Source organism: Solanum dulcamara, chromosome 4, assembly GCF_947179165.1.
Source record: "Solanum dulcamara chromosome 4, daSolDulc1.2, whole genome shotgun sequence".
NCBI lineage: Eukaryota > Viridiplantae > Streptophyta > Magnoliopsida > Solanales > Solanaceae > Solanum > Solanum dulcamara.
In genome coordinates this window covers 5,430,651-5,457,494 of record NC_077240.1, presented here as the reverse complement: position 1 = coordinate 5,457,494, position 26,844 = coordinate 5,430,651, and the positions used below count along the sequence as shown (strand labels likewise).

The following is a 26,844-nucleotide window of genomic DNA, read 5'->3' as shown; positions in this document are numbered from 1 at the left end:
ACAGCTTACTAACAAATAACCTTTTCTAATTTTGGGTCATAGTGGATGAAATGTTTTCCATTATCCAAAGTGTGTACATCATAGGATTAGAAACCTATCTATTGAACAAGTTCAAAGTGTCAATATCCATACAACAATAACGTCCACATCAACATGATAAATTTGGACGATGATCCTTTAATGGGAACAGATAAGGATGAATTGATACAGGACTTGGGCCATATTCTTGACTGCTAGTGCAACTGACGTCCCAACAATTACCTTTCTTTGTACTGCTAAATCATCATTGTGTTTCACTTTTGGATGAACCTGGTTCTTTTGAGAATTTGCGCCATTGTTCTTTGTTCTTTTCCACTGAAGCAGAATTCTGAACAAACTCGGAGAGTCCTTGCCTCAAAGCCCCTAAATTTACCCCTTTGCCCACCAATATACTTGTGACACCCATTTTTGAAACCTGAAAAATACTGCTTTAGCTTACTATGTGGATCTCCAGTATTTGCATGTAACAATTACTTTGATCTAGACTGACAGATGTTATTATTTGAATCAATTGAATGCATGATACGACTGGCAAAGAGTGATATTACCGCCTGTATGTTCCGATTTTCATCATCAAAAAACAGCATCTCATTGTAGGGCACCGCCGTCTTTCGGTTGATTTTCTGAAAGTGTTCCGTCTTATGTGTCCAACTGGAGAATATCTCCTGCAATACTAAGCCTTCAGCATGATGACCTCACACAGTAAGTAGCATCAGCTAAAAATGAATGTCATGAAAGTGAGCATTTTACAGCTTGTTTGGATGGTTACCTACACTGGGTATGTTGTTGTTGTTGGATGATTACCTATTTTATTGTATTGTATTGTTATTTTAAATACAATGTTTGTTTTGATTATTACTTACATTTTATTATATCGAATTAATAAATTTGTTGTTACGTAACGATGAATAGTATCATTTTATTTAACGACTGATTTGGTGTGATCGTTGCTACCTTAGTTATGTTTTCATTTTGCCTTATTATTTAATAACCTTATTTTACCCATTATCCTAATCTTTTTTTTAATAATTCTATCTGACACCTTTTTTTGTAATATTATAAGTTTATTCTTTAGATTGTTGGTGTGAGGAATTGTGAATAACAGAAACAATACAATATATCTGAACTTTGTATTCATCAGTACAATACAAAATGATACATTATGATTATGAAAACTATATGTAACAAGTAACAACCATCCAAACAAGCTGTTTGAGTTTTACGAGGATAGATGCAGATGTTAGATTATCAGGGCATTCCAACAAGACACAGTTCACTTATGAATTTTCTGCCAACAACCCCACGATCACCACCCCTTACCAAAAAAAAAGGGAACCAAGGAAATGAGAAGAACATGAATCAGTTTCCATTTTCCAACTCAATGTCAAATGCTTAATGCGACCAAAGAGAAATTTCCGATGCTTGAAAGTAACTAATGAAGGTTCTGAGCTTTACTGATAAAAATAAGACTGAGCATTTAAGGAAGTACACAGGCTCGTTGAGCTTTGAGTAAATTTAAGCACAACTCAATAGGTTATCACAAAAAAATTAAGCATATCTCATGTTGAAGATGCATAAGAAAATACTAAACTAAACAGGAAACTAGCTGGAAGTGAAGATTGTGGAAGAGAGAACAGAGGACCTAGTTTAAATGTGTGTCAGCTGAATAAACAACGAATTTTTTTCTGGTAATTTGGGCAAATTTTTCAGGATGGCTCATTATTAAGGAAAGAAAATGGCTACAAAACATGGTATCTATAAGTAGCCTGACAAGGCTGGTAAGATTTCCGTAGTGATGTTCCTGCCAGGACCAGTTTTAGGAGAATTACGAAAAGAACAAGCAGAAGTTTCAAATTCAGGTAGATAATTCCACAACTTAACATACAAAATGTATTATCATCATCAGCTAATTTTAGAATTCTGCAAGTTCAAACTTCTATAGTAGCACTTTCCAAGAGAAGCATGTGACTTTGAGGAAGAAGTCCTAAAGACAAACTAGAACTTCCAAATCCCGGGTTAGAGAACTAATGGAACAAATGCAGTCTCCAAATTGGAATTCTAACAGTTCAGATTGCTCAACTAGATTCAAGTAATTCAAGAAATACAATAGTCATGTCAGTAAAAGAGGTAACGACATGGAGGATGGAATGTAGAGACCAGCAGGAAAGAACAGGGATGATGGGGTAATTTAATGTGGCTGGTTGACAGCAAAAGAGAATGATACTTTGTGAGGGGAACATCAATGGAATTTCCTAAGAGGTCCCTGCAATGATGAGCTTTCCCTCCATACCTTTGAGCTATCACAATTCTTGAGGTCGCATAGAGGTGACTAAAAGATCATACCTCGATGATTTGGTTGATATAGGTAAGTGGCCCACAGGGGGTAAGTTGACAAGGAAAGTAGTGAGACTATCAATTGATACAGAGTGTTGATAATAGATAAAGATAAACGCTCTTCATGAACTATTAGTTTTAGACAAGTGCTGGTTTACCTGCCTAGACACCTGGGTGCCTCCTTTGGATTTAGTGTTAATCATAAGGTGGACATGAATCCTATGCTTATTACTAGATGGACATTTCAGCCAAGACACCTTAGTCTGAAATTTCTTCCTTTTGATATGTGAGAAGAATGCCACCTTGATTACTTCTCAGAACAAAATAAATATCAGATGTGGAGCCAAGATGATGACAGTTCTAAAGCTAAAAAAGAAATTTACTTCTCCTCCGAGTTTATTCAGTGTCATAGCTGAAATATGGACACAATTTCAAATAAGTGGGTCAAGTGCAAAACAAAGAAGGTGTTATTTCACTTAACAATATTTAAAGAGATTAAGTTTATACCACCTTATTTTCACCTACAGTAAAGTTAGATAATTAAGCTCTCCTAGTCCCAAAAGCTAAAGTTAACTAAATTTGTCTTATGTACATTCCCAAACCTATATAGGAGGTGATTAGGAAACCGACCAAACCACCAAGACAGCAAGACCAGCCAATTAGACTAGAATGTGGCCTACAAAAAATTTATGGACCACGCAAATCTGAAGATGCCTTCTGAGTCTAGTTTGCCTAGAAAATGTTAACAAACCAAGTTTAGAAATCAGCATAATAAGTAAATAAATTACATATATGCAGGACCAGTGAAATTGGCACGAAACATTTGCTATGTTGAAACCTTTCTGAAAATGGAACAAGAAAATCTATTTAGGATAAACTAAAAACTAGCTAACAAAAAGCCCTGAATCAAATGCAACAGTTTGATAAATTATATAGAAGTCTTCTTACTTTTACTTTTAAGTTTTGGTCATGAGGAACTTTGTAAAGCAACATTCATTTGTGTATGACATTAAACTCTTCATCCCATAACATATGGATAACATAATTATGGACCTATTATTTTCTTTGTACTTCTCTACTCCAGCGTACTCTCCCACTCCTCAACCATGAAAAGAGTGGTCACAAGGAAGTCAACTACTAACAAGGAGGCACAGAGCTAAATGGACAGCAGAAAAAAATTGCAGGTTATCATAGCATCAGAAGAGCAATAAAAAGAGATGCTGAGATTTCCATCATCTCACCTGGGCTACAAACATTGATTTTATCCCCAGTTTTTGAAGGAAAGCGTTTGCTATATCTGGAGTGGGTGATCTTGAGGCAATAGCAACATTCACTCCCTTGTCTTTGAAGGCATGTAAGATACCTTTGGCCTGAGGATACATAGATGGAATTTCATTTTTGTAGCGGCATTCACTGAAAGAATCAAAGCAGACACAAATGGTATTATGAGTAAACCAAGAGTCTAAGACCAAGCTTAAGCAAAATAATAAGCTCTCATTTTTTTTTGGATAGATAATAAGGGTGTTGAAATATAGAAGCAGTCACTTACAGTTGTAGCAAGCATGTTAACTTGGAAACCAAATGAAAGCCCTCCGGACAAGAAACATAGAATTCAATCAATCCATACCTCTGTAGCTTAAGAAAATTATGACATAGTATGCTAGTTTCTTAAAGTACAGACCGGAAAAGTAGGATATAAGCTCTACTTAGTATTAGCTCAACCAAAATGCAAAGCATATTTGTAAAGCCATAACCAAAGGTGGATCTAGAATTTAAATTTATTGGGTTCAACTTTTAAGATTTTTCGCATTGAACTCATTTGTAATATTAAATTATGCGTTCAAGTCTAATATTTATTAAGATTTTAGGAGGTTTTTACATCTACATTCATACTTTGCTTTGAAAGTTATGAGTTCAGATAAAACTGTAGCCGAGAGGCTACATCCGCCCCTGTCCATAACCCTCCCCGTTCCCCCGGGGGGCTGATGTAGAGTGTAAGGTATGGGTTCATCCGAACCTAGTAGCTTTGATTGGAACCCTGTCTATGTGCAAAGAATTTCACCAAATAAGTATATACATTTGATCAAATGAGCTTTTCGTGCATTCCTGAATTCACCCATAAAATTCAAAACTCAATCCTGCTGCCAGAATAAGAAATCAACTAGTCCATATCAATACTAAACTAGCAGGATCGGCGCTATATATGAATCATGTGTATGCATTTTCGCCCAAAAGAGCGCACCAAAAAAAAAAAGGTTCCAACACGCCGACAGTAAAAAGCAAATCAATTACACTGAAAATAAAAAGAAGAGTCAAAATTAGGCATCAGTTCAAATGTAGAGCTTGTGTGGTACCAATAAAAGGGCCAAAGGGTATAATCGAGATCGAAGACGACGAGACGAGGAAGAACTTGGAACAGTCCCATTATCTCCATTGCTTCATTCTTCACCTTTTCGTCTCCCATCTCTCCCTTCCGCGTCCACGCTTTCCCTGCCGCTAACACCCCTATTTTATTATCAAACACTATTTCTTGCGTGAGCCTTACCAGTATTGGTTGCTTCGTTGTCTTGTCTATAGATTTTTCCTATTTTGATTATTTTAAAATGAAGTGTACTAATATTAAAAAAAATTATTTATGAGTAATAGCTAATAAAATATGTTATCTTAATGGAATAAATCACGAGGTACTGGTCTGCGGATATGTTATTGTTGTTATTTATCTTAATGGAATAAATGTGAGTAACAGAGAAATAATTTTCTTATATACAACACCAACAACAATCCAGTGAAATCTCACAATGTGCAGTCTCGAAAGGATAAATTGTACGCATACCTTACTCCTACCAAAGTAGGACGGCTATTTCCGGAAGACCCTCTGCTCAATAAAGCATAAAAAGACGTTAGATAAGGCTAAGAAGTTAAGAGGTTAATAAAATAGAGTAATCAAAGTACGAAAAATTGTGGCGCTAAAAATAATGGTGGCGCTAAAAATAAAATAGAGTAATCAAAGTACGGAAAATACAGAAAGTAAAAGATAATAGCAGACATCACAGAACAAGAAATTATAGTGTGCTTAAGCGTCTACTAATACGATAGACTACAGTGACTATCTACTAGCCTTCTATCCTAATGTGGGTCCTCCACACCCTCCTATCTAAGGTCATGTCCTCGGTCAGCTGCAGCTGCGTCATGTCCTGTCTAATCACCTCTCCCCAATATTTCTTTGGCCTACCCCTACCTCTTCTGAAACCATCTACGCCAACCTCTCACACCTCCGCACTGGGGCATCTGGGTCTCTCTTCTTCACATGCCCAAACCATCTCAGTCGCATTTTCCGTATCTTGTCTTCCACCGAGGCCACTCCTACCTTGTCCCGAATAGTCTCGTTCCTAATTCTGTCGCTCCTAGTATGCTCACACATTTATTTCAACATTCTCATCTCAGCAACTTTCATCTTTTGAACGTGTGAGACCTTAACTGGCTAACACTCTGCCCCATATAACATAGCCGGTCTAACCACCACTTTGTAGAACTTGCCCTTAAGTTGTGGTGGCACCTTCTTGTCACATAGCACACCGAAAGCGAGCCTCTATTTCATCCACTCTGCCCCAATATGATGTGTGACATCATCGTCAATCTTTCCGCTGCCTTGCATGATAGACCCAAGGTACTTGAAACTATTTTTCTTTTGGATGGCCTGGTCGCCAAGCCTAACTTCCGGGCCAATCTCCTGAGGTGTCTCACTGATCTTGCACTCTAAGTACTCTGTCTTGGTCCTACTCAGCTTAAACCCTTTAGACTCCAAGGTATGTCTCCAATCCTCCAGCTTAGTGTTAACTCCACTACGAGTCTCATCGATCAGGACTATGTCATCCGCAAAAAGCATATATCATGGCACCTCATCTTGAATTTGTCGCGTCAATCCATCCATCAACAAGGCAAATAAAAATGGACTAAGAGTTGATCCTTGATGCAACCCCATCACAACTGGAAAGTACTCTGAGTCCCCTCCTACTGTCCTTACCCTAGTTTTGGCACCCTCATACATGTCCTTGATCACCCTAATATACGCCATCGGTACATCTTTAGCCTCCAGATATCTCCACAGTATCTCTCGTGGAACTTTATCGTAAGCCTTTTCTAGGTCAATGAATACCATATGCAAGTCCCTCTTCCTCTCCTTATACTTCTCCACCAGTCTCCTCATAAGATGGATGGCTTCTGTAGTTGAGCATCCCGGCATAAATCTGAACTGGTTCTTTGAAATAGACACTCCTCTCTTCACCTTCATCTCCACCACTCTTTCACACACTTTCATAGTATGGCTTAGAAGCTTAATACCTCTATAGTTGTCGCAGCTCTAGATATCTCCCTTGTTCTTGTACAGGGGGATCATTACGCTCGACCTCCATTCTTCGGGCATCGTTGCCATCTTAAGGATGACATTAAATAGTCTAGTCATCCACTCCAAACCTACCGAGCTCGCGCTCTTCTAAAATTCCAGAGAAACCTCATCAGGTTCGATCTCTCTTCCCCAATACATCCTACGAATAGCACCTTTAACCTCATTGACCGTAATACTTTTGCAACACCCAAAATCGCGACGCCTTCCTGTATGTTCCAAATCTCCCAACACAATCTCTTTGTCTCTTTCTTCATTCAAGAGTTTATGGAAGTAGGACTGTCATCTCTATTTAATGAGGGTCTCGTCTACTAATACATTTCCTTGCTCTTCCTTAATGCACTTCACTTGATCCACATCGCGTGCCCTTCTCTCCCGCGCCCTGGCTAGCCTGAACAATTTCCTATGCCCCTATTTCTCGTCTAGTTTAGCGTAAAGGAGTTCAAAAGCTGCCATTTTTGCCGTCGAAACCGCCGACTTCGCCTCCTTCCTCGCTATCTTATAAAGTTCTCCATTCATCCACTTCTCCACTTCATCCTTGCTTTCTATCAACTTCGCATACGCTATCTTCTTTGCTTCTACCTTCCCTTGCACTTCTCTATTCCATCACCAGTCCCCTCGATGCCGACTACGACTACCTGTGAGACTCCCAACACTTCCCTTGCTACAGCCCTAATACAACTAGCCGTCTTAACCCACATACTGGTCGCATCCCCACTACTATCCCAGGCCCCCATATCCTTCAATTTCTCTTCCATCTCCAAGGCAATAGCCATGGTCAAACTCCCCCATCTAATCATAGGTCGGTCATCCCCGACCCTCTTCTTTCTTGTCACCTTGATTCTTAAATCCATCACCAAGAGTTTATGTCGGGTAGTTAGGTTGTCAATCGTAATGACCTTACAGTCTTTGCACAGACCTTTATCATTCTTCCTAAGGAGTAGAAAATCTATCTAGGTCTTAACCACCGAACTACGGAAGGTTACCAAATGGTCCTCCTTCTTTAGGAAACTCGAATTGGCTATCACCAGCCCAAAAGCTCTTGCAAAATCTAAAAGTGAGACTCCACCTCCATTTCTGTCCCCGAAGCCAAAGCCTCCATGCACATCATCATACCCTTCCGAAATAGACCCGATGTGCCCATTGAAATCCCTCCCACAAAAAGCTTCTCAGTAAGCGGTATGCCTCTCACTAATTCGTCCAAATCCTCCCAAAAGCGCCTCTTAACCTCCTTGTCTAAGCCCTCTTGCGGCGCATAAGCACTAATAATATTCAACGTGGTTTCTTCAATGACCACCTTAATCGACATCATCCTATCAGTGATTCTTCTAACCTCCACCACCTAATCCTTTAAATTGCTATCTACTAAAATGCCTACCCCATTCCTATACTTCGATCTACCAGAGAACTAAAGCTTATACCCGTCTACCTCCTTAGCTTTAGAACCTACCCATTTGGTTTCTTGGACACAGGCTATATTAATCTTCCTCTTCTTAAGAATCTTAACTAGCTCTATGAATTTTCTCGTTAACGTTCCAATGTTTCAAGAACCTACTCTCAGTCTAGACGCTCTTTTAACCCATTTACCCCTCTTTACCCTCGTCCATTTCCCCGTCCCTGAGCGAGAACATGACCCTAATCTACCATCACTATCCAAAGCCACAAAACTTATAAGAACTACAAAATTATTCTAAGGTCTAAAGTCAGCAAAATATAATTACAAGTGTAAGAACAAAGAATAGATATAGGAAGATATGGAAACCCAAAATCGGAGGTACCAACTCCAGTTGAAATGAATCTGATTGCCGCCGGAAAATACAATTTACTTCAGAAGTATTGTTCACGTCGGAGTAACCATTCACGTCGGCTTACCAACAAGCTCTTTTCCCTCTTAGACAATTTATCAAACAGATAGGGTGCATTCAAAACAATCCCAAACCCAGCAAGCTAGAAACTGCAGAGGAAACAAATACTCCTATTTCTGCAAATATCAAAGATAAAATAGAACAAAGCAAAAGTAATCGGAGAAGAAGAGAAGAAAGAGTCGTTGTAAAAAAAAGAAAATTATTTGTACTCTGTCTATATTCTCTTACTTTCTTTCCTTTATTAATTATCAAGTTAGTTAATTCATAACACGTTATCAGCACGAGTCTTTCTTGCTTGAGCTATATTTTTAGAAGGTAACAAAAGGGGTAAGAATTTTATATTTTTAAAATTTCTAATATTTCAAAACTTGAATTTGTTGCTCTTGATATTTCTGGAAAAAGCTACTTATCATGGACACTTGATGACGAAATTCATTTAGAATCGAAGGGTTTGGAAGACACCATCAAAGATGAAAATACGGCATGTAGTCAAGACCGTGCAAAAGTCATGATATTTCTCCGTCACCATCTTGATGAGGGCTAAAATTACAATATCTGACATTAAAAACCCCTCTTAAATTGTGAAAAAATTTTAAAAAAAGATATGACCCCCTGAAGTTGGTTATGCTTTCACAAGCACGTCATTATTGGCTAAATTTGAGATTAATTGATTTTTCAAAAACATAACTAAATATAATTCTACTTTGTTTAGAATTATAGCTCAGTTAAATTTATGCGGAGTTAAAATAACTGAGCAAGATAAACTCAAAAAAATATACTCCACATTTTTACCCGCGAATATGCTCCTGCAGCAGCAATATCGCGGAAAGAATTTTAAAAAATATTCTGAATTACTATCTCACCTTTTTATTGCTGAACGCCACAATGAACTATTAATAAAAAATCATGATAGTCGGCCTATTGGTTCTTTGCCACTCTCTGAACTGAATCAGGCAAATTATAACCAACGCGAAAGAGGCTATGGCCCAGTCGTGGTCGTGGTCGTGGTCATGGTCGAAGAAAAAATTATAATCATGATGCTCGGCTGGCACTGAAAAATGATCAGCAATATAAAAGGCAGAGTAAAAGACCAGAAGCTTTACTGAAGAAAAATTAAAAAATGGTATGTCATAGATGTGGAGGTATGGGGCACTGATTGCGGACTTGCGGTCATTAAAAGGTTTGGTTCAGCTATATCAAGCGTCCTTGAAAAGAGCAGAAAATAATCTACAGATAAATTTTATCTCTGATGACAATATTGAGCCTATGCATATGGATGTAGCTGATTTCTTTAATTTTTCAGAAGAAAATATGAATATTGATAAGACTAATAATATTTAAATCATTTTATTTTTATTTTTATTTTATCAGTACTAAATATTATGTTTGTATTTTCTTAATCCATGTAAATAAATAAAATTTGTGTAATAAACCACGTATTAATTATAATATTTATTTTATTTCCTTTTTTGAAGAAAAATATGGATATGCCTAAAATTTTATTTGGATCAATGATCAATCACGAGGATATTTGTGTAATTGATAGTGGAATAACTCATGTTATTTTTAACGACGAGAAATGTTTTTCCAACTTACTTAGAAGAAAAGCAAATGTTACTATAATTTCTGGTAATTCAAAAATGATTGAAGGCTCCGAAAAAACTATTATAATTCTGCCTAAGGGGACAAAAATTATTATAGAAGATGCACTATTCTTTTCTAAATCCCGAAGAAACTTGTTAAGTTTTTAAAGATATACGCTGAAATATATATCATGTTGAGAAACTAAATGAAATGAATACTGAATATCTTGGTATAACCAAGAGTGTCTCAAGCCAGATATATATTTTGGAAAAATTACCAACTTTGTCGTCTGGCCTATATTATGCAAAAATTAGTGCAATTGAAACACATATGATCGTAAACCAGAAATTTACTGATTTAAATACATTTGTGCTATGGCATGATCGAATAAGTCATCCTGGATCAATAATAATGAGACAAATTCTTGAAAATTCAACTGGACGTCCGTTAAAGACCAGAAGATTCTTACAAATGATGAATTTTCATGTGTTGCTTGTTATCAAGGAAAATTAATTGCCGGACCGTCGACCCTGAAGGCCGGGATCGAATATCCTAGTTTTTTAGAGCATATACATGGAGATATATGTGGACCTATTTATCCACCTAATAGATTGTTTAGATATTTTATGGTCCTAATAGATGCATCATCTAGATGATCTTATCTGTGCCTCTTATCATCCCGCAACCTGGCGTTTGCAAAGTTGTTAGCACAAATAATAAGATTAAGAACGCAATTCCCAGATTATCCAATTAAGGCCATCCGCCTTGATAATGCTGGAGAATTTACATCTCAAGCATTTAATGATTATTGCTTATCAATTGAGATAAAAATTGAACATCTTGTTGCTCATGTTCATACTCAAAATGGTCTTGCAGAGTCATTTATTAAGCGCCTACAATTAATAGCAAGACATCTACTAATGAAAACAAAATTGTCAGTTACAGTTTGGGGTCATGCTATCTTACATGCAGCAGCACTTGTACGTCTCAGAATGACACATTATAATAAATACTCTCCGTCACAATTAGTATTTGGATATAGCCCATCTAACAAATTTTGGTTGTGTTGTATATGTGTCTGTAGCACCACTACAACGTACAAAGATGGGTTCTCAACAAAGGTTGGGCATATATGTTGGGTTTGACTCACCCTCCATAGTTCGATACCTTGAATCGTTGATTGGAGACTTATTACCCACAATTATATTCGAAGACCCATAATTAAAGTATCCACAATTATATTCGAAGACAATGCTGCGTGCATAGCTCAATTGAAAGGTGGCTTCATAAAAGGAGACAGAACGAAACATATTTCACTAAAATTATTTTTCACACATGATCTTCAGAAGAATGATGATATTGATATACAACAAGTTCGTTCAAGTGATAATCTTATAGATTTATTCACAAAGGCATTACCAACATCGAATTTTGAGAAGCTAAGATATAAGATTGGAATGCGTCGTCTCCAAAATATCAAATGAAGCTTTCATTAGGGGGAGTAAAATACGTGTTGCACTCTTTTTTCCTTAACCAAGGTTTTATCCCACTGAGTTTTTCTGGTAAGATTTTTAATGGGTCAGCACTTAAGGCGTATTACCAGATATGTGTACTCTTTTTTCTTCACTAGGCTTTTTCCCACTGAGTTTTTCCTAAGTAAGGTTTTAACGAGACACAATATTTATGGATATTGAAAATAACTATATATATTTATTCTTTTAATAGGATTTCTTTTTATAGACATCCCAGGGGAGTCTTATATAATTGATGTTATTTTCCAAGTTGGCCCCACCTAAAAGTGGGTAAGTTGTCCACTTGGTTTTTACTACATCTTATGGCTATAAATATAGCCTCTCCTTTGTGTAGTGTATGCAGAAAAACATACAAGAAGAAAAATTATTTGTACTCTTTCTATATTCTCTTACTTTCTTTCCTTTATTAATTGTCAAGTTAGTTAATTCATAACACAGTTCATAAAGTCGTAACACTTCAAAGAATCTACTTTTTATTTTGAGAGGAAAAAACCTAGCATACGTAGCTCTTCTTTTCCCTCTGATGTGAATGTCATTTTCGCAATTCTTTAATAGTAATAAAAACTTGAAATATACCAGTCATCACAAGTTTAAGAAAAAAAATTTGGACCTCTCAAAAAGTGACATATAATTGGACGTTTGGATCAAGAGGAGTTATTGAATCAAAAGGCAAGTTCTATAGTGACCTATGTACTCTTTGTTTGGAGACGACAATAAATTAATAGCCTGAAAATTGATATTCATACATACTCAACTGTGCAATCCTGTGAAAAAAGCACCTAAACACCTATTACAATCTGAACTATAAACCTGAAACATTCACCATTTCACTCGGTCGTGTTTCAATCTCTTTAAACATGATTATCACATCTCTGATCTCACTACTAAATTAACCGTGATGCATCTTAATGTTTGCCAAAATTTACTTATTGTAAACTGGTTCCATTATATACCATCTAAGGAGATCAGCTTCATAGGAAATAGAAATTCAGGTAGCAAATCAAACACCATTGAAAAAACGGTTTTGTAAAGGCTACTGAATAATGAGTAAAATAATTCGTCCTGCTCTAACATAACAACAATACGAAGCATGTAAAACGAATAAGGAATGAAAGAATAGACAAACACCTGGTTTAGTACAATAACTGCTGTTAGGAAAATAGTCGATGTAACTGTACAGATTTTGCAATACATCTAGTGAAAATTTTCAATCTCACATAGGTAACAAGGCATGTAAAACATACAAACGTTAATGTTCATTTGAGCTCTCCTTTCCAAGCTTTCTCCCCAATTTTGACAGTGTTTGCCGTAGCCTTACACAGCTCTATTTCTCAAGCCCTCTCCTGTATCAACAGAGCTTCAAGCTCTTCTCTACGACGCTCCAGTTCCTGGAATTATAATCATTAATATGTTTTCAGGAATAGTGAGTAGGAGATAAACAGATGAGTTGAGTCATCCACAATGGAAATAGGAGCAGGTCGAGAACCAATTGTTCAATTCAAGAACCAATTGTTCAATTCAAACTCTTAAGGATGCAGTTTGGAGTTGTGAAGAGGGAATTGGGGAATGGAGATCTCTTTTTTGCCTGCACAGCTTCAGGGCTTGGCATATCCGAATATGAAGGCAAGCAATAAGGGTTTGCTGCCATTATTTAAAAAATGAGAAGCACAATCAAAAGCACTGTAGTTCTCATGTAACCTTACAGACTTTGCAAAACAACTCTTCTCAATGTAATTACGTTATAAACTGAGTGGCAACAGATAAGCAAAGCAGCAATTGCTTCCTTTGGGTAGTTGGCGGGGTGGGGACATGGACAGGAGACTCCCAGAGAGGGTAGGGCTGGGGACATGAAATCCTATTGTCACCTAATGCTATTCCTAAAAGCTCTACAAGAAAAAAACTTATTACTATATTCGTCAATATCAATTTAATATACAACTAACAAAATGATGAGTATAAGTCCTTAAAACTATATCCACAAAACTATAATGAATACTTGTCAACCTCTGCTGCTATTGAGTATCACTTATTCAAAATGTTCTCCAGAAATACTAGCGCCTAAATATGTCCTATGACAGAGGTATGAACCACGGTTCCAGCTAGAATGCATGCAAGTTTAACTACACATGCTTCACTCGGGAATACATGCTATATTAGATGTTCTAATTATTATCATTATTTTTTCAACTGAAAAGTCTGAGTACACTATCACCTTAGTCGAAAACAGGATGCCTAAGTGGTTAAGGTGTAGGAGCAACAACCTGCAGATCCCTAGTCTGAACCTCCACTAAAACAATCTCACCTAGCTTGGAAACCACCGCAAATTTCTTTTTTTTAAAAGGACATTATCACCTTCTGGCTAAACCAGAATGTAATTAGACAGATTTCTGAAAACCTTTCATCTACAATACCTGGATCCAAATCTCCCCTCCTGCACATATAATTTACCTCTAATTCCAACTAAAATGGAATGTGCAACACTATCACCTAGCTTGGAGACCAGATTCATTAAAAAATAGTACCTACTGACTGAACAAGAATTTGATTAGAATCATTTCCAAGAAACCTTTATCTGCAATATCATTGACCTAAAAAAAATTCCATGAATCCCTGTAACCAAAAATCTCCCCTTTTTGCACAAATATGTTGCCTCTGATTCCAATAAAATGTAATGTGTGTCTAACTACCCACCTTCTATTCTACTTTTCTTTGCTGGAAAGATCAGAGCTACAATGATAACCAGCCACCAAAGAATGAGATACACACATATCGACAACTGTAAGAATATATACAAAGCCCAACTTCTTAACATGAACAAATTTGAGTTTTTGAAGTCCTTGAAGTCTTGTCGTTTTAGCTCTGTCTCTCCTACCAATTATTGAGAGGTACTCTTGCAAGCTACAGCTTGTGACTCGAAACTTAATGGCAGAGCTATGGCCCAGTAATAGTTGCTAGTTATATCACACCAGGTGATATTTGCAAAATTGGCTATAAGTATACACCATTTTGATTTTTTACAACAGAAAACCTCTGAACCAAATCCACTTGCATCCAGTTGTAAGCTTAATCAATATGGACACGATAAGAAGATTAATGACAACTCTGTCCACCTTTTCTCTTTTCATATCGTCTCTAACAGAGAGTAGCATTAGGGTTTTAAGCTGAATAGTATGGAAGGTTGGATGGTACATACTATTTGGAGAAAAGATGAGTGGAAGCAGCAGAAAACCAGAGTACCAGAGAAGACACTGAGAAACAAGAAGAAATTTAGAGAGCGAGGCCCATGTAAGGCCTGGAGAAGCATCACATATCTAACTCTCCCTCTAATGTTCAGCTCAAGTTGCTTCCAAACAGACAAGCGTGTAACATGATATTATGGATTACCTGCAGGTCGTTAATTGCTTGCTCCCTGGATACTTCTTTCGCCTGACGAGCACGTTTGATAAATCCAAAGCACAACATTCCCTACAAGTAACATAAGTCAAGAAACAACAAAGTGAAAATCTATTGTATCATATGGTACCCCAAAAAGACTCAACAAGATGGATCCTAATAGCATGTGTGCAGTTAGAAGCAAGCCCTCATGCTTAAACACAAGATAACTGAAGTTAAAGAAATGGCACAGAATGCAGGCATTCAAACAACAGGCTGTAATCTTTAACAGCACACTGTATATCATGGAGACCTAGTAAACACTCTTTAAGATTTACATGGTCATGTAAACAAATGATGTTTAAGACCATCCAGCATAATATTAATAAGCATAACTTCCGATAGCCTAATTGACAGGTGCCGCACTGCTTGCATTCTTGTAAGGAATTCTCCTGTCTGAAAGCTAAAGACAATCTGTTACAGATATTCATATTTACCGCCTCTACAGGAGGTGGATGGAGACCAAGAGAAGCAAGGCCCCACGTCATACTCTTCAGCATTGTATCATATCAAATACAAGCTACAACAGTATGGACCCTGACAGAGAAGTGATTGCCGTGTAGCAACCTGATGGTTTCCTGAACTTACTGATATAATGCAAATTGCACCACAGGTAAGAAGAAAGTAGCTAGCTATGTTCCGGAGAAGGATGAAGCCATTCCTTTGCCCATAATCCTCAGGATAAGCTCTGGTCATCACTGCAACACTAGAACAAACCAGAAATTGGAGAGTGAGTTCCCCCCCAAAAACCAACTATTATGTTAAATCTGATCTCAACAAGCTCATCAGGCCAAAAGTCTTGCTTACAAGATCTGTAGCATGCCCCTTCCAGCTGAAAACTCCAACACCTACACGAAGTCATTGAAATTTGGCATCAGTACTATTGGGATTTTATTTATTGTAAAGGGTATTAGGTCTAAATGAACAAGCGACTAGAAAGCACATGAAAATAATACTGCATACCACATAGAAGGATATTATTCTTAAAGTTTAGCACCTAAGAACAAGAGAACCTTTCCAGCAGTGCTATGAGAAGCAAAACTGCTGGAACATTAAAATAATTAAGCTATATCTAGATTTATTAGGTTTAATGCGAGACTATAAAGGTTAATGCTGTAACTGATGATGAGAAGAATAGAGAGGAAGAAAAAATGACATAATATAATGGATGCTTCTGAGAATGAGTTTGAGCATTAAAAGACAGACATTGAAAGGGGGAAACCCCCACTTTTGCTGCACCTGGACAAACAATTGTATCTTAACTAACTGCTAATTATGGGTAAATCAAGGATATTTTCACATGGTTAGTACATCCTAGTGCTCCTTATTTTTTATTCCATGTTTTCCCTAAATATTAATATTGTTCAAAGATCAATCTAAATGAATGATAGTATAGTATGACATTTCCAACATTATATAGCCCAAAAGACCAAACTTGTTCATCCTTAAACTTCTGAATCTCTAAGTGACGCATGGCATTTACAATTGTTAGCTATCTTTTATCAGTGTTAGATAAATTACAACTGACATTCTTGATTAATAAATCTCAGTCAAACCATAAACTCAACTTTACCACAAGAACATATTATCAATCTAACTTCTTCTTTTTCGATAGGTTGTATTATCAGTCTAATTTTTGAGCTCCCATACCATTCTTTTGAGTGTTTGGGTTCACGACTATGTTGAATCAAAGGAAACCATTTGTATGTTCCTGACCAATGGTTAATTTTCCAGAAAGGAAGCTTGACGATGTAGCAAATAAAAGACAGAAATATAGTTTTCTATTTGCAATTTGTAGATGGGTTACCTCTATTTCCAAATGGGAGACTGAGCTTCTTGAAGAAAGTTGATACCCTTCAACTATCTTAGGAACTAAATTCTTAGTTTGATGTTTTGATCGAAAACAAAGAACAAAGTAAAGAACACAATGATCTTCTTGTGGAAAACCTCCTCGCTAAATGAGTAACAACCACACCTTCTATTAACTTCAAAACTCAAAGTTTTATGATTACAAACTAATAATCCAAGAGACTAACTCTAGCACCTAACCTCAAAACAATTCACTAGAATTGTTTCTACAACTCTCAATTCTTATAAGAAGTCAAACTCGCTCCTTGTCACAAAGAACTCTCAAATAAAACACGAATAAACAACCTATCTCTAATCGCTTGAAGACTGCTTTGATTGATCTGCTCTAATGCCTTTAACACGATTGGATCTCTATGCGTGCAAAGGGTAGTAAATCTGTCCAATCTTCATGCCTTATATTGATGTAGTACTCTTGAGTTATGGTAGGCAATCCTCTCCTAGTTGGACACAAACTCTGATAGAAAGGAAATAAACCTTTCCTAGTTGGTTGCAAACACAATTTCCTAAGTTTACCAAAAATAGCCTTTGCCTCATCAAAACCTTGTAGGAATTGAATTCGTAGACCTCTACTCTTCATTTTCCCCCTTTTTGATGATGGCAAACATACATCTCATTTAGGAACTTTCAGAGTTTGCAAAGCATGCTTTCATTAGTATAAGCAATCATCTGGCATAGTAGTATATAGGGCTGTTCACAGTTTTGATTAAAATCAAAACCAAACCGAAAATTTAACCAAACCGAATAAAAAAACCGACATTTGATTTGGTTTGGTTTTAAATTTGAATAACCGATAATATTTGGTTTGGTTATGGTTATAGAAAAAAAATAACCGAACCAAACTGATAATTATATACATAAAATTTATAATTATTTATATGTATAATATTAGTTTTTCATAAATAATTAAAGATATTTTATACCTTTTAATTATTAATTTAATATTAATCTACTTATTTTTAAGGCCCAACAATCCAAGCCCAATTATAAATTCTAATAAACACTAAACAGCAGTCCAAGTCCAACAATCCAAGCCCATTAGCCCAACTCTCAAGCCCAATTCTAAATCCTCAATTCTAAATCCTAAATTCCTAACAAGTACTAAGCACTTAAGCAGCACGCAGCAACATAAGGTAAAAGTTAAAACTTTAAAACCTTAGTATCTATTTTCCTTTTACATTTCTGTTCCTCTCACGTTGGTTTCTCACAAAGTCACAGACTCACAGTCATAGACTAATAGTGAAGGCTCAAGAGCAACCTCAAATTCTCAACCCCAAGTACAAGATTGTCAAATTTTGAGAAGGTTTGTAAGAAGTTTTTCAAATTTTAAATTGATTTTAAGTTGTTTTCTTTTTTGTTTCGAATGTTTAAGTTGTTTCCTTTTTTGTTTCGAACCTTTGTGGGCCATGAGGAAAAAAGAGCTTCGTAAGAATTTGAAGAATGTAGAGAGAGAATATTTGAATTGTCTCGGCTAGTCATAAATCGAATAACCGAACCAAACCGACAATAACCAAACCCGTGGTTATTATTTTACTTGGTTTGGTTATGGTTTTAGACATTTAATAACCGATTAAATTGGTTTGGTTATGGTTTTAATCAATAACCGACCCAAACCGAACCATGAACACCCCTAGTAGTATATAAGCATCAACTTCTTCCCCCTTTTGACATCATTAAAAAACAAGATAGTAAAGTGCAATAAATAAGAATAAGCAAGGCAACGAGCCACCTACAGGAGAAACAATCTAAAGATCCAAAAGGATTAGTCATTCAAGATGCAACAAAAGTTGTGCAATGCAAAACATCCACCCCATTCTTAGCATGCACAATTTAAGCCACATGTGGCCCTAAACAAAACATTATCAAATATTTACAATCAAAACCAAAACATTGTCTTAAAAGAAGAATAAAAGATGGTCACTGGGATGGAGAAACCGTAGGAAGTCACTTTTGAGGGATTTGGGAGGGAGACTTTGCTTTGGGAAGGAGGTCCATCGAGACTTGGATATGGTGGAGGTGTTGTCCCTGCTGTGCAATCATCTCAATCTTCAAAGAGTCTACATATGCTTGGGCAAGCATCCAGTCGTTCCCTCAAGCGAGCATTCTCCTGTCGTAGCTCAGCATTCTCCTTCAAGGCAGCATCCAAGTCCAAGATAGACTGTGTCATTGGGCTGGTACTCTTCTTCCTTGCAAAAGCCGCTACACAGTCACATTCCTTCAATGTAGACAGGGTAATCCTGTCATTTTTTGTGCCGGCTGACCCTTCGCCCAAAGGCACCTCACATTTCTTGAAAACCTGTGTTAGTAAGAACCCATAAGCCATCCCATGAGGGCCAGTCTTGGGTGAAGTAACCCTCCACATATGTTTTATCATGAGTGCGGGCAAATTTATCTTTTCATTCAAATCAAGGGCATTCATGATACCCATATCACGAAAGCTTGCCTCATGACATCTTCCTCTCCCTAGGCAGTACCTCCTTATTTACTATTTCAAATAAAAGTTTATGAAGAGAAGACATCTCCCTCTTCAACACTTTCCTCCCAACCCTGGTTTCTTTCCCTATGAGAACTTGTTTGTGAGCATGTAGTCCTTATCCTTTTTCCATACATATTCCTCCAAACCTTCCGAAGGAACAATCAAGAATTCTCCAAACTTTTCACAATCAAACACTATATCTACTCCATTCACCTTGCTACTAACCACCAACCCATCAAACATTTTATAATTTGTATAAAATTCGACAACTTCATTTTTATAAAACTGAGGATTTAAAGCAACAAACAAATGCTCCCATCCCTGAAAACTAAGCCTACCCAACAAATTTTGAACAAAAGAATTTGACATTACCTCACTGTCCAACAACCATCCTTTCAAAAAGGTTTGGGTTGCATAGTACGCATGAGGCCCCAAACGCAAAAAAAATCATAATTTTTATTTCTCCCAACTTGTGGAGTACACACCTCATCATCATCATCCTCTTCGTCAACGTCTATTGGTTTTTGGTTTGCTAGGGGATTTGGCAGCCCCTTTCTTTTTGGTGCCGGGGATGGGTATGGACTCCATTCGAGTACATTTAGGGTTGAGTATGATATCACCATCGTTGTCTATGTCGACATCATCTGGCGATGAGGGTTTTGACTCAATAGGAGGAGGGATAGTGAACTCTTGTTCATCAGATGTCCAAGAGTAGTCAAGGAAATTTGATTTATGAGGCGTAAGAGATGGTGGATGTGTCATGATGGGTGATTTTGGTGGGGAGAATGGAAGCGTTGGCGATGGAGACCGCGATTGTTCTTTTAGTGGTGGAGGGGATGTACTCCTCATCGTCGGAGTAATCTACCAGTGGGACTAAGGGTCTGGAGGTTGATGAAGTCATTTGATAAAGGTAGTCTGGTTGTGGGATAGAGATGCAAGGTATGTTGTGAAACAGTTTAAGTACGCGGGAGAGAGTTTTTCTTGATCAAGAAGAGGAAGATGGACAGTTTTGTGTGGAAAAGAGTAATGGGGGAGTCAAAATGACAGATGTCAGTTTTTGAAAAGAGAGGTAATCATTAAGGCACAGAGTTGTGAATTTCCTGCGTATATCCATCTAACGAAACAATAGGATGAAGGGTTCTTGTTAGGGATTAGGTCCTCACTTGTATGACAATAAACAATTTTAGTGAATATATTTAAAAGTTTTTGAAAGAGTTTGTGTATGCAGGAGAGTTTTTCTTGAGCAAGAAAAGGACCTGATCCTCAACTCTTTCACAACAAACTTTGCATCTCTTCCAACAACCAAACTACCTCCATCAAATGGCTTCATCAACCTTCAAACCCTCAGTCCCACTGGTAGATTACTCCGACAATGAGGAGTACATCCCTTCCACCACTCGAGGGGAACAATCGCAGTCTCCATCACCAACGCTTCCATTCTCTCCACCAAAATCACTCGTCAATGAACAGATGACACATCCACCATCTCTTACGCCTCATAAATCAGATTTCCTTGACTACTCTTGGACATTTGATTAGCAAGATTCTACTATCCCTCCTCCTACTGAGTCAAAACCCTCATCACCGAACGATGTCGACATAGACAGCGATAGTGATATCATACTCAACCCTAAGTGTACCCAAATGGAGTCCATACCCATCCCTGGCACCAAAAAGAAAGAGGTTGTCAAACCCCCTAGCAAACCAAAATCCACACCCTCTGTGTCTTCCACTCCATCTCCATCTCTTCCTCCACGAGTCCCTTTTACCAAAACGAAGGATTCTCACTCCATTCTCAGAGATGCATAATCATTTAGTAAGTTCTCCTTTTCAGAACATATTGAATAATAAGCATCTATAAAAAATTTAGACAGTGTTTCAAGTTTTGCTTTAGAACAGGTGTGTAATTTAGTTCTTAAATCAGAAAAGCATACCTTAGGTTCATCATGTTCTGAGTTTGAGCCTGCCATGAGGGCTAAGGAGGTTTCTTCAGTTTCCTGAGAAATATTGTTATTGGGTACTTCTTTCTTCTTGACATCAGGTGTTTCAGCTACTGATTTTTCTTCTTCACCTTCACTTTCAGAGTCACTCATGGCTAGAAGAGCTAGAGTGTCTCCCTTTTTTGCTTCTATCATAGCAAGCAGTGACTGGTTTTAGGAGTTTTCATCATTAGTTTCATAGCTTTTCTCTCCCATGGCAGTCAGGGCTCTTTGAACAACTATATCTGTCGCTTGTGAAGTCATCTTCCTATGTGATGATAAGGTGAGTTCTTTTCCTTGATGTCCTGCCTTTTCTATAGCAGCCTTCTTGTGTTCTATAGCACATAAGGGGCAGAACTTTATTAAGTGATCAGGACTTTCATATTTACGACATACTTGGACTTTCTTTTCTTGTGTTTTGGAGGACTTCCTTTGATAGTTCTTGCCTCTTTTGAACATCCTTTGGAATTTTGTAGTCACCAAAGCCAAGGCCAGAGTTTCTTCCTCATACTCAATAGTTTCAGTAGCTTTAAGAGACAAGAGTCTTATCCTTCCTCTTAGTACCAATGTCCTTTTCTTGACTCTTCTTTAGTTCATAAGTAGTCAGATTTCCAATGAGCTTATCCATTGCCAATGTATCCAAATTTCTTGCTTCTATAATTGCTTCTACCTTTCTTTCCCAGGATTCAGGTAGCACACTTAGGAGTTTTCTAACAGCCTTGCCTGTGGGATATCTTCACCTAGCGAGTGAATTTAATTTAAAATGGTGTAAACTTGGTGTGCATGTCCTAAATGTTTTCACCTTCCTTCATTCTATAAAGTTCATATTACCAGTTAAGATTATCAATTTTTGCTTTCTTGACAGTAGTGGTTCCTTCATAAGCAATTTGGAGAGTATCCCAGATTTGTTTGGCACTTTGACAAGAGGAGATTCATACAGGTCCTATACCACATATTAAAATCTCTCTTACTTTGGCATTGTTTTGTATAGCAATCTTGTCAGCAGCTTCTCATTCCTTTCAATATTTGGGTATCTGATCCTTCCCATCAACGGATGGTTTCATAGGGATAGTAGGTCTTTCCAAGACAACATTCTAGAGATCGACACTATCACCAATGAGATGATCTATCATCATGTTTTTCCACCAACCACAACATTTTCCATTGAATAAGGGTGGCCAAGTCTTAGAAGTTCCTACGCAGTTAGAGGTGCAACCATCGATCCTTTTCAGGTTTTAGCCTTTGATGAAAAGTCCTGCTCTGATACTAATTGAAGAAAGTTGATACCTTCAACTATCTTTGAGACTAAGTTCTTAGTTTGATGTTTTGATCGAAAACAGAGAACAGAGTAAAGAACACAATGATCTTCTTGTGGATAACCTCTTCGCTAAAGGAGTAACAACCATACCTTCTATTAACTTCAAAACTCAAAGTTTTATGATTACAAACTAATAATCCAAGAGACTAACTCTAGCACCTAACCTCAAAACAATTCACTAGAATTGTTTCTACAACTCTCAACTCTTACAAGAAGTCAAACCCGCTCCTTGTCACAAATAACTCTCAAATAAAACACGAATAAACAACATATCTCTAATCGCTTGAAGACTGCTTTGATTGATCTGCTCTAATGCCTTTAACACAATTAGATCTCTATGCGTGCAAAGGGTAGTGAATCTGTCCAATCTTCATGCCTTATATAGATGTATTACTCTTGAGTTATGGTAGGCAATCCTCTCCTAGTTGGACACAAACTCTGATAGGAAGGAAATTAACCTTTCCTAGTTGGTTGCAAATACAGTTTCCTAATTTTACCAAAAATAGCCTTTGCCTCATCAAAACCTTGTATGAATAGCTAAGAGACGGAAGAAGAACTGGATTATGGAAAACAAAATGATTACTTATGATCGGTTCATGAACAAATTAAGACAAAATAATCGAACCTTTCTCATTAGTCACAAAATCATCCTAAAAAGTAACAACAGAACATGGCTAGCAGATCTCCCAACCTTTGGAGGAAAAGAGCAGACAGAAAGTACTTATGTTCATTGTATAAATCTTTTTTTCCTTTTTTCTTTTCAAAAGCATTATTGTTGCCTGAGGCACCCTCATTATTGGGTGGCTCCCTACTATTACTATATGATGTTACTAAGTTGATTGTGTTGTTAAAACTGTAATGATTGATGTTACAAACCTACGTTCACATTATCATCATTTGAATCATTACTGTTTGATTTGGTGAATAAAGCAGAACCAAATGCAAACACATACTATTATCAGTATTAAAGTTAGAACAGTTCCAATTACAACGCATCATTTCAAACATATGCCAGCAAACAACACAAGAAAAACCAAGACTTCACGACTCACCTTCCAGAACTTGATGAAAAATCCCCATTCGGTCTCCGCAACAACCACTATAACCGCAATCACCACCGCATAACAGCGGAAAATTCCATCAAATACCTAGAAAATTCTCCAAAAACCACAATAAGGTCCGAGTACTGCAGTTATTCAGACACTAAGCAGGAGACGACACATTATCACAAATACATGGCAGGAAAGGAAGGGCTTACGTCATATCCATGCTTAAAGGAACGAACAGCAGAGTAAACATTAACAACAATGCAGAGAATAGCAGCCAAGGCAGTAACAAAGTTGAACAATCTACAAGTCACCAGGAACGGGTCGGGTCCGCTTCGGACTCTACTGGGTGAGATTGAACGACCGTCGTTAACCGTCTGCGTCGGGGAGCTCACTGTTCCTTCGATTTCTCTCTCCATTTTCGTTCAATTTCTCAAATCGAGCTTCAAAGTGTAAGTTTCCCCGGATTATTAATGGAATTGCATTTTATTTTTTTTACTTCGGCACACTCGGGAATGAGAATTGAGAATACCGGCAGAGGATTTCAGGTGGTTTTGAATCTTCTGCTTTCGAGGTTCTTCGCCTTCTTGTCAAGATATTTGTTCGTGGCTGACACGTGTCTGTCCTACATGGATGGAAATTGAAGATATTTTTTAAAAAAAAAAATAGACAAAATGTGATCAAAATTCCTTGCCCAAAATAACTCGCTCATTTTTTACGGTGACAAGAAAAACTCGATAGAAGAGATAACCCACAATAGCCAAATTTGTGCGGCGAATTCGATTCAAAGGTAAATTTTTTGTTTTTTTAGCAAGAAATTTTGAATTTAAGTTCTTTAACATGAAAGTCTCAAACTCAAACTACGAAGCCACTTCAAAAGGTAAATAATTCAATTATCATTAATTATATAAAGTGGTCATTCGGCCTAAAATCTTTCATCACATGCATTTTTTTAAAAGAATTATACAAATCTCATAGTATTAAGAGTTGATTATGTTTTGTCCCTATTTTTTTTTCAAATTATAAAAATCTCTTAAATTTGGTAGAATCCGGATACATCTCAAAAAGTCCTGATACATAGCGTAAGTGATGTATCCGATTGATACATCGCACAAAGTGATGTATCCAATAGATACATCATATAAAATGATGTATCCCACATCCCGATACATGATATAAAGTGATGTATCAAAAATAGCAGAGAGTAAAAAAATTTGTAATTTTTTTGAATAATAGAAAATTTTAAAAAATATGATAAAATACGTCATGTATTTAGGTAAAAAAAAATTGTCGTGTATTTAAGTAGATTTTTTTTCTTTCTTTGGGCTTCTCCCTGTCATAATGATTCTTAGGATCTTTCTTCTTCCTCCTCCTTCCGTCCTTCATTTTCATCCTTTTTCATGTTCAAATCTTTTTCAAAGATTGAATTTAAAATTTGATGTATGGCAAATGTATTTTTTTTTAGTTAATTATATATAAAAATCTTGAAATATCAAGAAACACTCATATCTAACTTTTAAGTAAAAGATGATTTTGAGTTGGACGAAATTCAAATATTTCTTTAGCCACTAAAGCTTCTTAGAATATATACGATATACACTACTTATATAATATCGATAGATTACACGTATATGGTATACACTATTTATATAATATTAAATACATTACATATACATACCGCCATTTTGTTGAAATTCTTTTTTATTTTTTGTACATATTGGTAAGTAATTCTTCCTTTAAAATATTTTGATATCTTCTTTATGAACTATAATTCATTTATTTGATAAAATTATATTAAAAAAATTGATAGTTTCAACGACTTGTGGAATTTTTATATTGAAAAGGCTTTATAAATATACATTTCAACTTTATCATTTTGAGTTGATATATCCCTCATTACGAAAGTGGCTTATCTATACCATTAATGTTACACAAATGGCCCACATGTATCATTTTCCTCTAAGAGAAAAAAATAATTTAAAAATATTTTTTATTAGAAAAAATCCATATTGGGATATATTTGATCTTTATCACGGAATATTATTATTTTTTTGACTTTTTTTATTCAACGGCTAATTTAAATTTTTTATTTTGATGGTCAAATTTATTTATTTTCACATATTTTCTCGTAAATTTTATTATAGATGTCCCAAGTTTTTTTACGAATACAAAAATTAAATTACAATATAGTCACAAGAAAATTTATTTTAATTTTTTTTTCATTCAAACTTTTGTTTATTTCTCTTATTTTTGCATTAAAGAATGAAAAAAATGAAATAAGAATAAGAAACTCAAATAATAATAATAATAAAAAAAAAAATTATTTATGTGTGAAAAATATCAAATATATCTCAAAACTTTGCTAGAAGAATCATATATACCCCTACATGAATCTGTTTTAAATTAAGCTCAAAAAAATTAATTTTATTTTTTTTCACTTTTATAACAGTATAGATATACGTGAGATGTTTTTATAGCAATTGATACATGTAAGTCACTTTTGCTAGGATAAAAATATATATGAAATACTTTTATAATTAAAAATATATTATCTCTAAATAACAAAACTAAGAAATATATCAGATTTTTTATAAAAATAAATAAATTATATATCTAAATTAATTTTTAATTATCTATCAATGTATTTCGCATAATGATCTCGGACAACTAAAAGTTGAGGTATGATGTGTTAAATATCTGAAAAGGTGCATTAAAAAAAGGCTTAAGTCATTAACAGCCACTCAAAGTTGTTCGCATATCTCACTTGGACACCTAAACAAACTTTTGTTCCTATTAGACACTCCAATCTTCATAAATTTATACCTATTAAATACAAAATGACAATCAACCTGAAAAATATTACGTGTGTATCTTACTTGCTGGTGTCATAAAAAGAGACAAATAAGGCGGTGACATGTGTCACACTGACATAATAATAAATGAATTTTTAACCAAAATAATAAATGAATTT

At 36.1% G+C, this 26,844-nt stretch overlaps 2 protein-coding genes and 1 long non-coding RNA gene across 3 annotated transcripts; 1 reads left to right on the top strand and 2 right to left on the bottom strand.

Moving 5' to 3' along the window:
* Positions 1–5: 5 nt before the first annotated feature.
* Positions 6–4,936, bottom strand: LOC129885722 (uncharacterized). Its single transcript, XM_055960112.1, has 4 exons — positions 4,728–4,936; positions 3,615–3,786; positions 588–704; positions 6–454 (listed from the first exon to the last, which is right to left on the bottom strand). Exons 1-4 carry the CDS (start codon positions 4,835–4,837, stop codon positions 284–286), a joined length of 570 nt encoding a protein of 189 aa, XP_055816087.1. The 5' UTR covers positions 4,838–4,936; the 3' UTR covers positions 6–283.
* Positions 449–3,787, top strand: LOC129885723 (uncharacterized). Its single transcript, XR_008766110.1, has 2 exons — positions 449–817; positions 3,458–3,787. It is a non-coding gene; the product is annotated as an uncharacterized LOC129885723 (long non-coding RNA).
* A 7,937-nt stretch (positions 4,937–12,873) lies between the features above and the next one.
* On the bottom strand, positions 12,874–24,466 carry LOC129885720 (uncharacterized). The gene is made up of 6 exons (XM_055960109.1): positions 24,086–24,466; positions 23,880–23,975; positions 15,996–16,036; positions 15,777–15,894; positions 15,141–15,221; positions 12,874–13,144 (listed from the first exon to the last, which is right to left on the bottom strand). Exons 1-6 carry the CDS (start codon positions 24,290–24,292, stop codon positions 13,088–13,090), a joined length of 600 nt encoding a protein of 199 aa, XP_055816084.1. The 5' UTR covers positions 24,293–24,466; the 3' UTR covers positions 12,874–13,087.
* Positions 24,467–26,844: the final 2,378 nt, after the last annotated feature.

Bases quoted from the DNA above. Each gene is read 5' to 3' on its own strand.
- LOC129885722 (XM_055960112.1), bottom strand. From the start codon at position 4,837: ATGGGAGACGAAAAGGTGAAGAATGAAGCAATGGAGATAATGGGACTG. The intron at 3,787-4,727 runs GTACCACACAAG...TGATTCTTTCAG, and splicing joins ACCCTTTGGCCCTTTTATTG to TGAATGCCGCTACAAAAATG. The intron at 705-3,614 runs GTGAGATGATGG...TTAGTATTGCAG, and splicing joins AATCAATGTTTGTAGCCCAG to GAGATATTCTCCAGTTGGAC.
- LOC129885720 (XM_055960109.1), bottom strand. From the start codon at position 24,292: ATGGAGAGAGAAATCGAAGGAACAGTGAGCTCCCCGACGCAGACGGTT. The intron at 16,037-23,879 runs GTGAGTCGTGAA...GACTTCGTGTAG, and splicing joins TTTTCATCAAGTTCTGGAAG to GTGTTGGAGTTTTCAGCTGG. The intron at 15,895-15,995 runs GTAAGCAAGACT...GGTTTGTTCTAG, and splicing joins AGGGGCATGCTACAGATCTT to TGTTGCAGTGATGACCAGAG.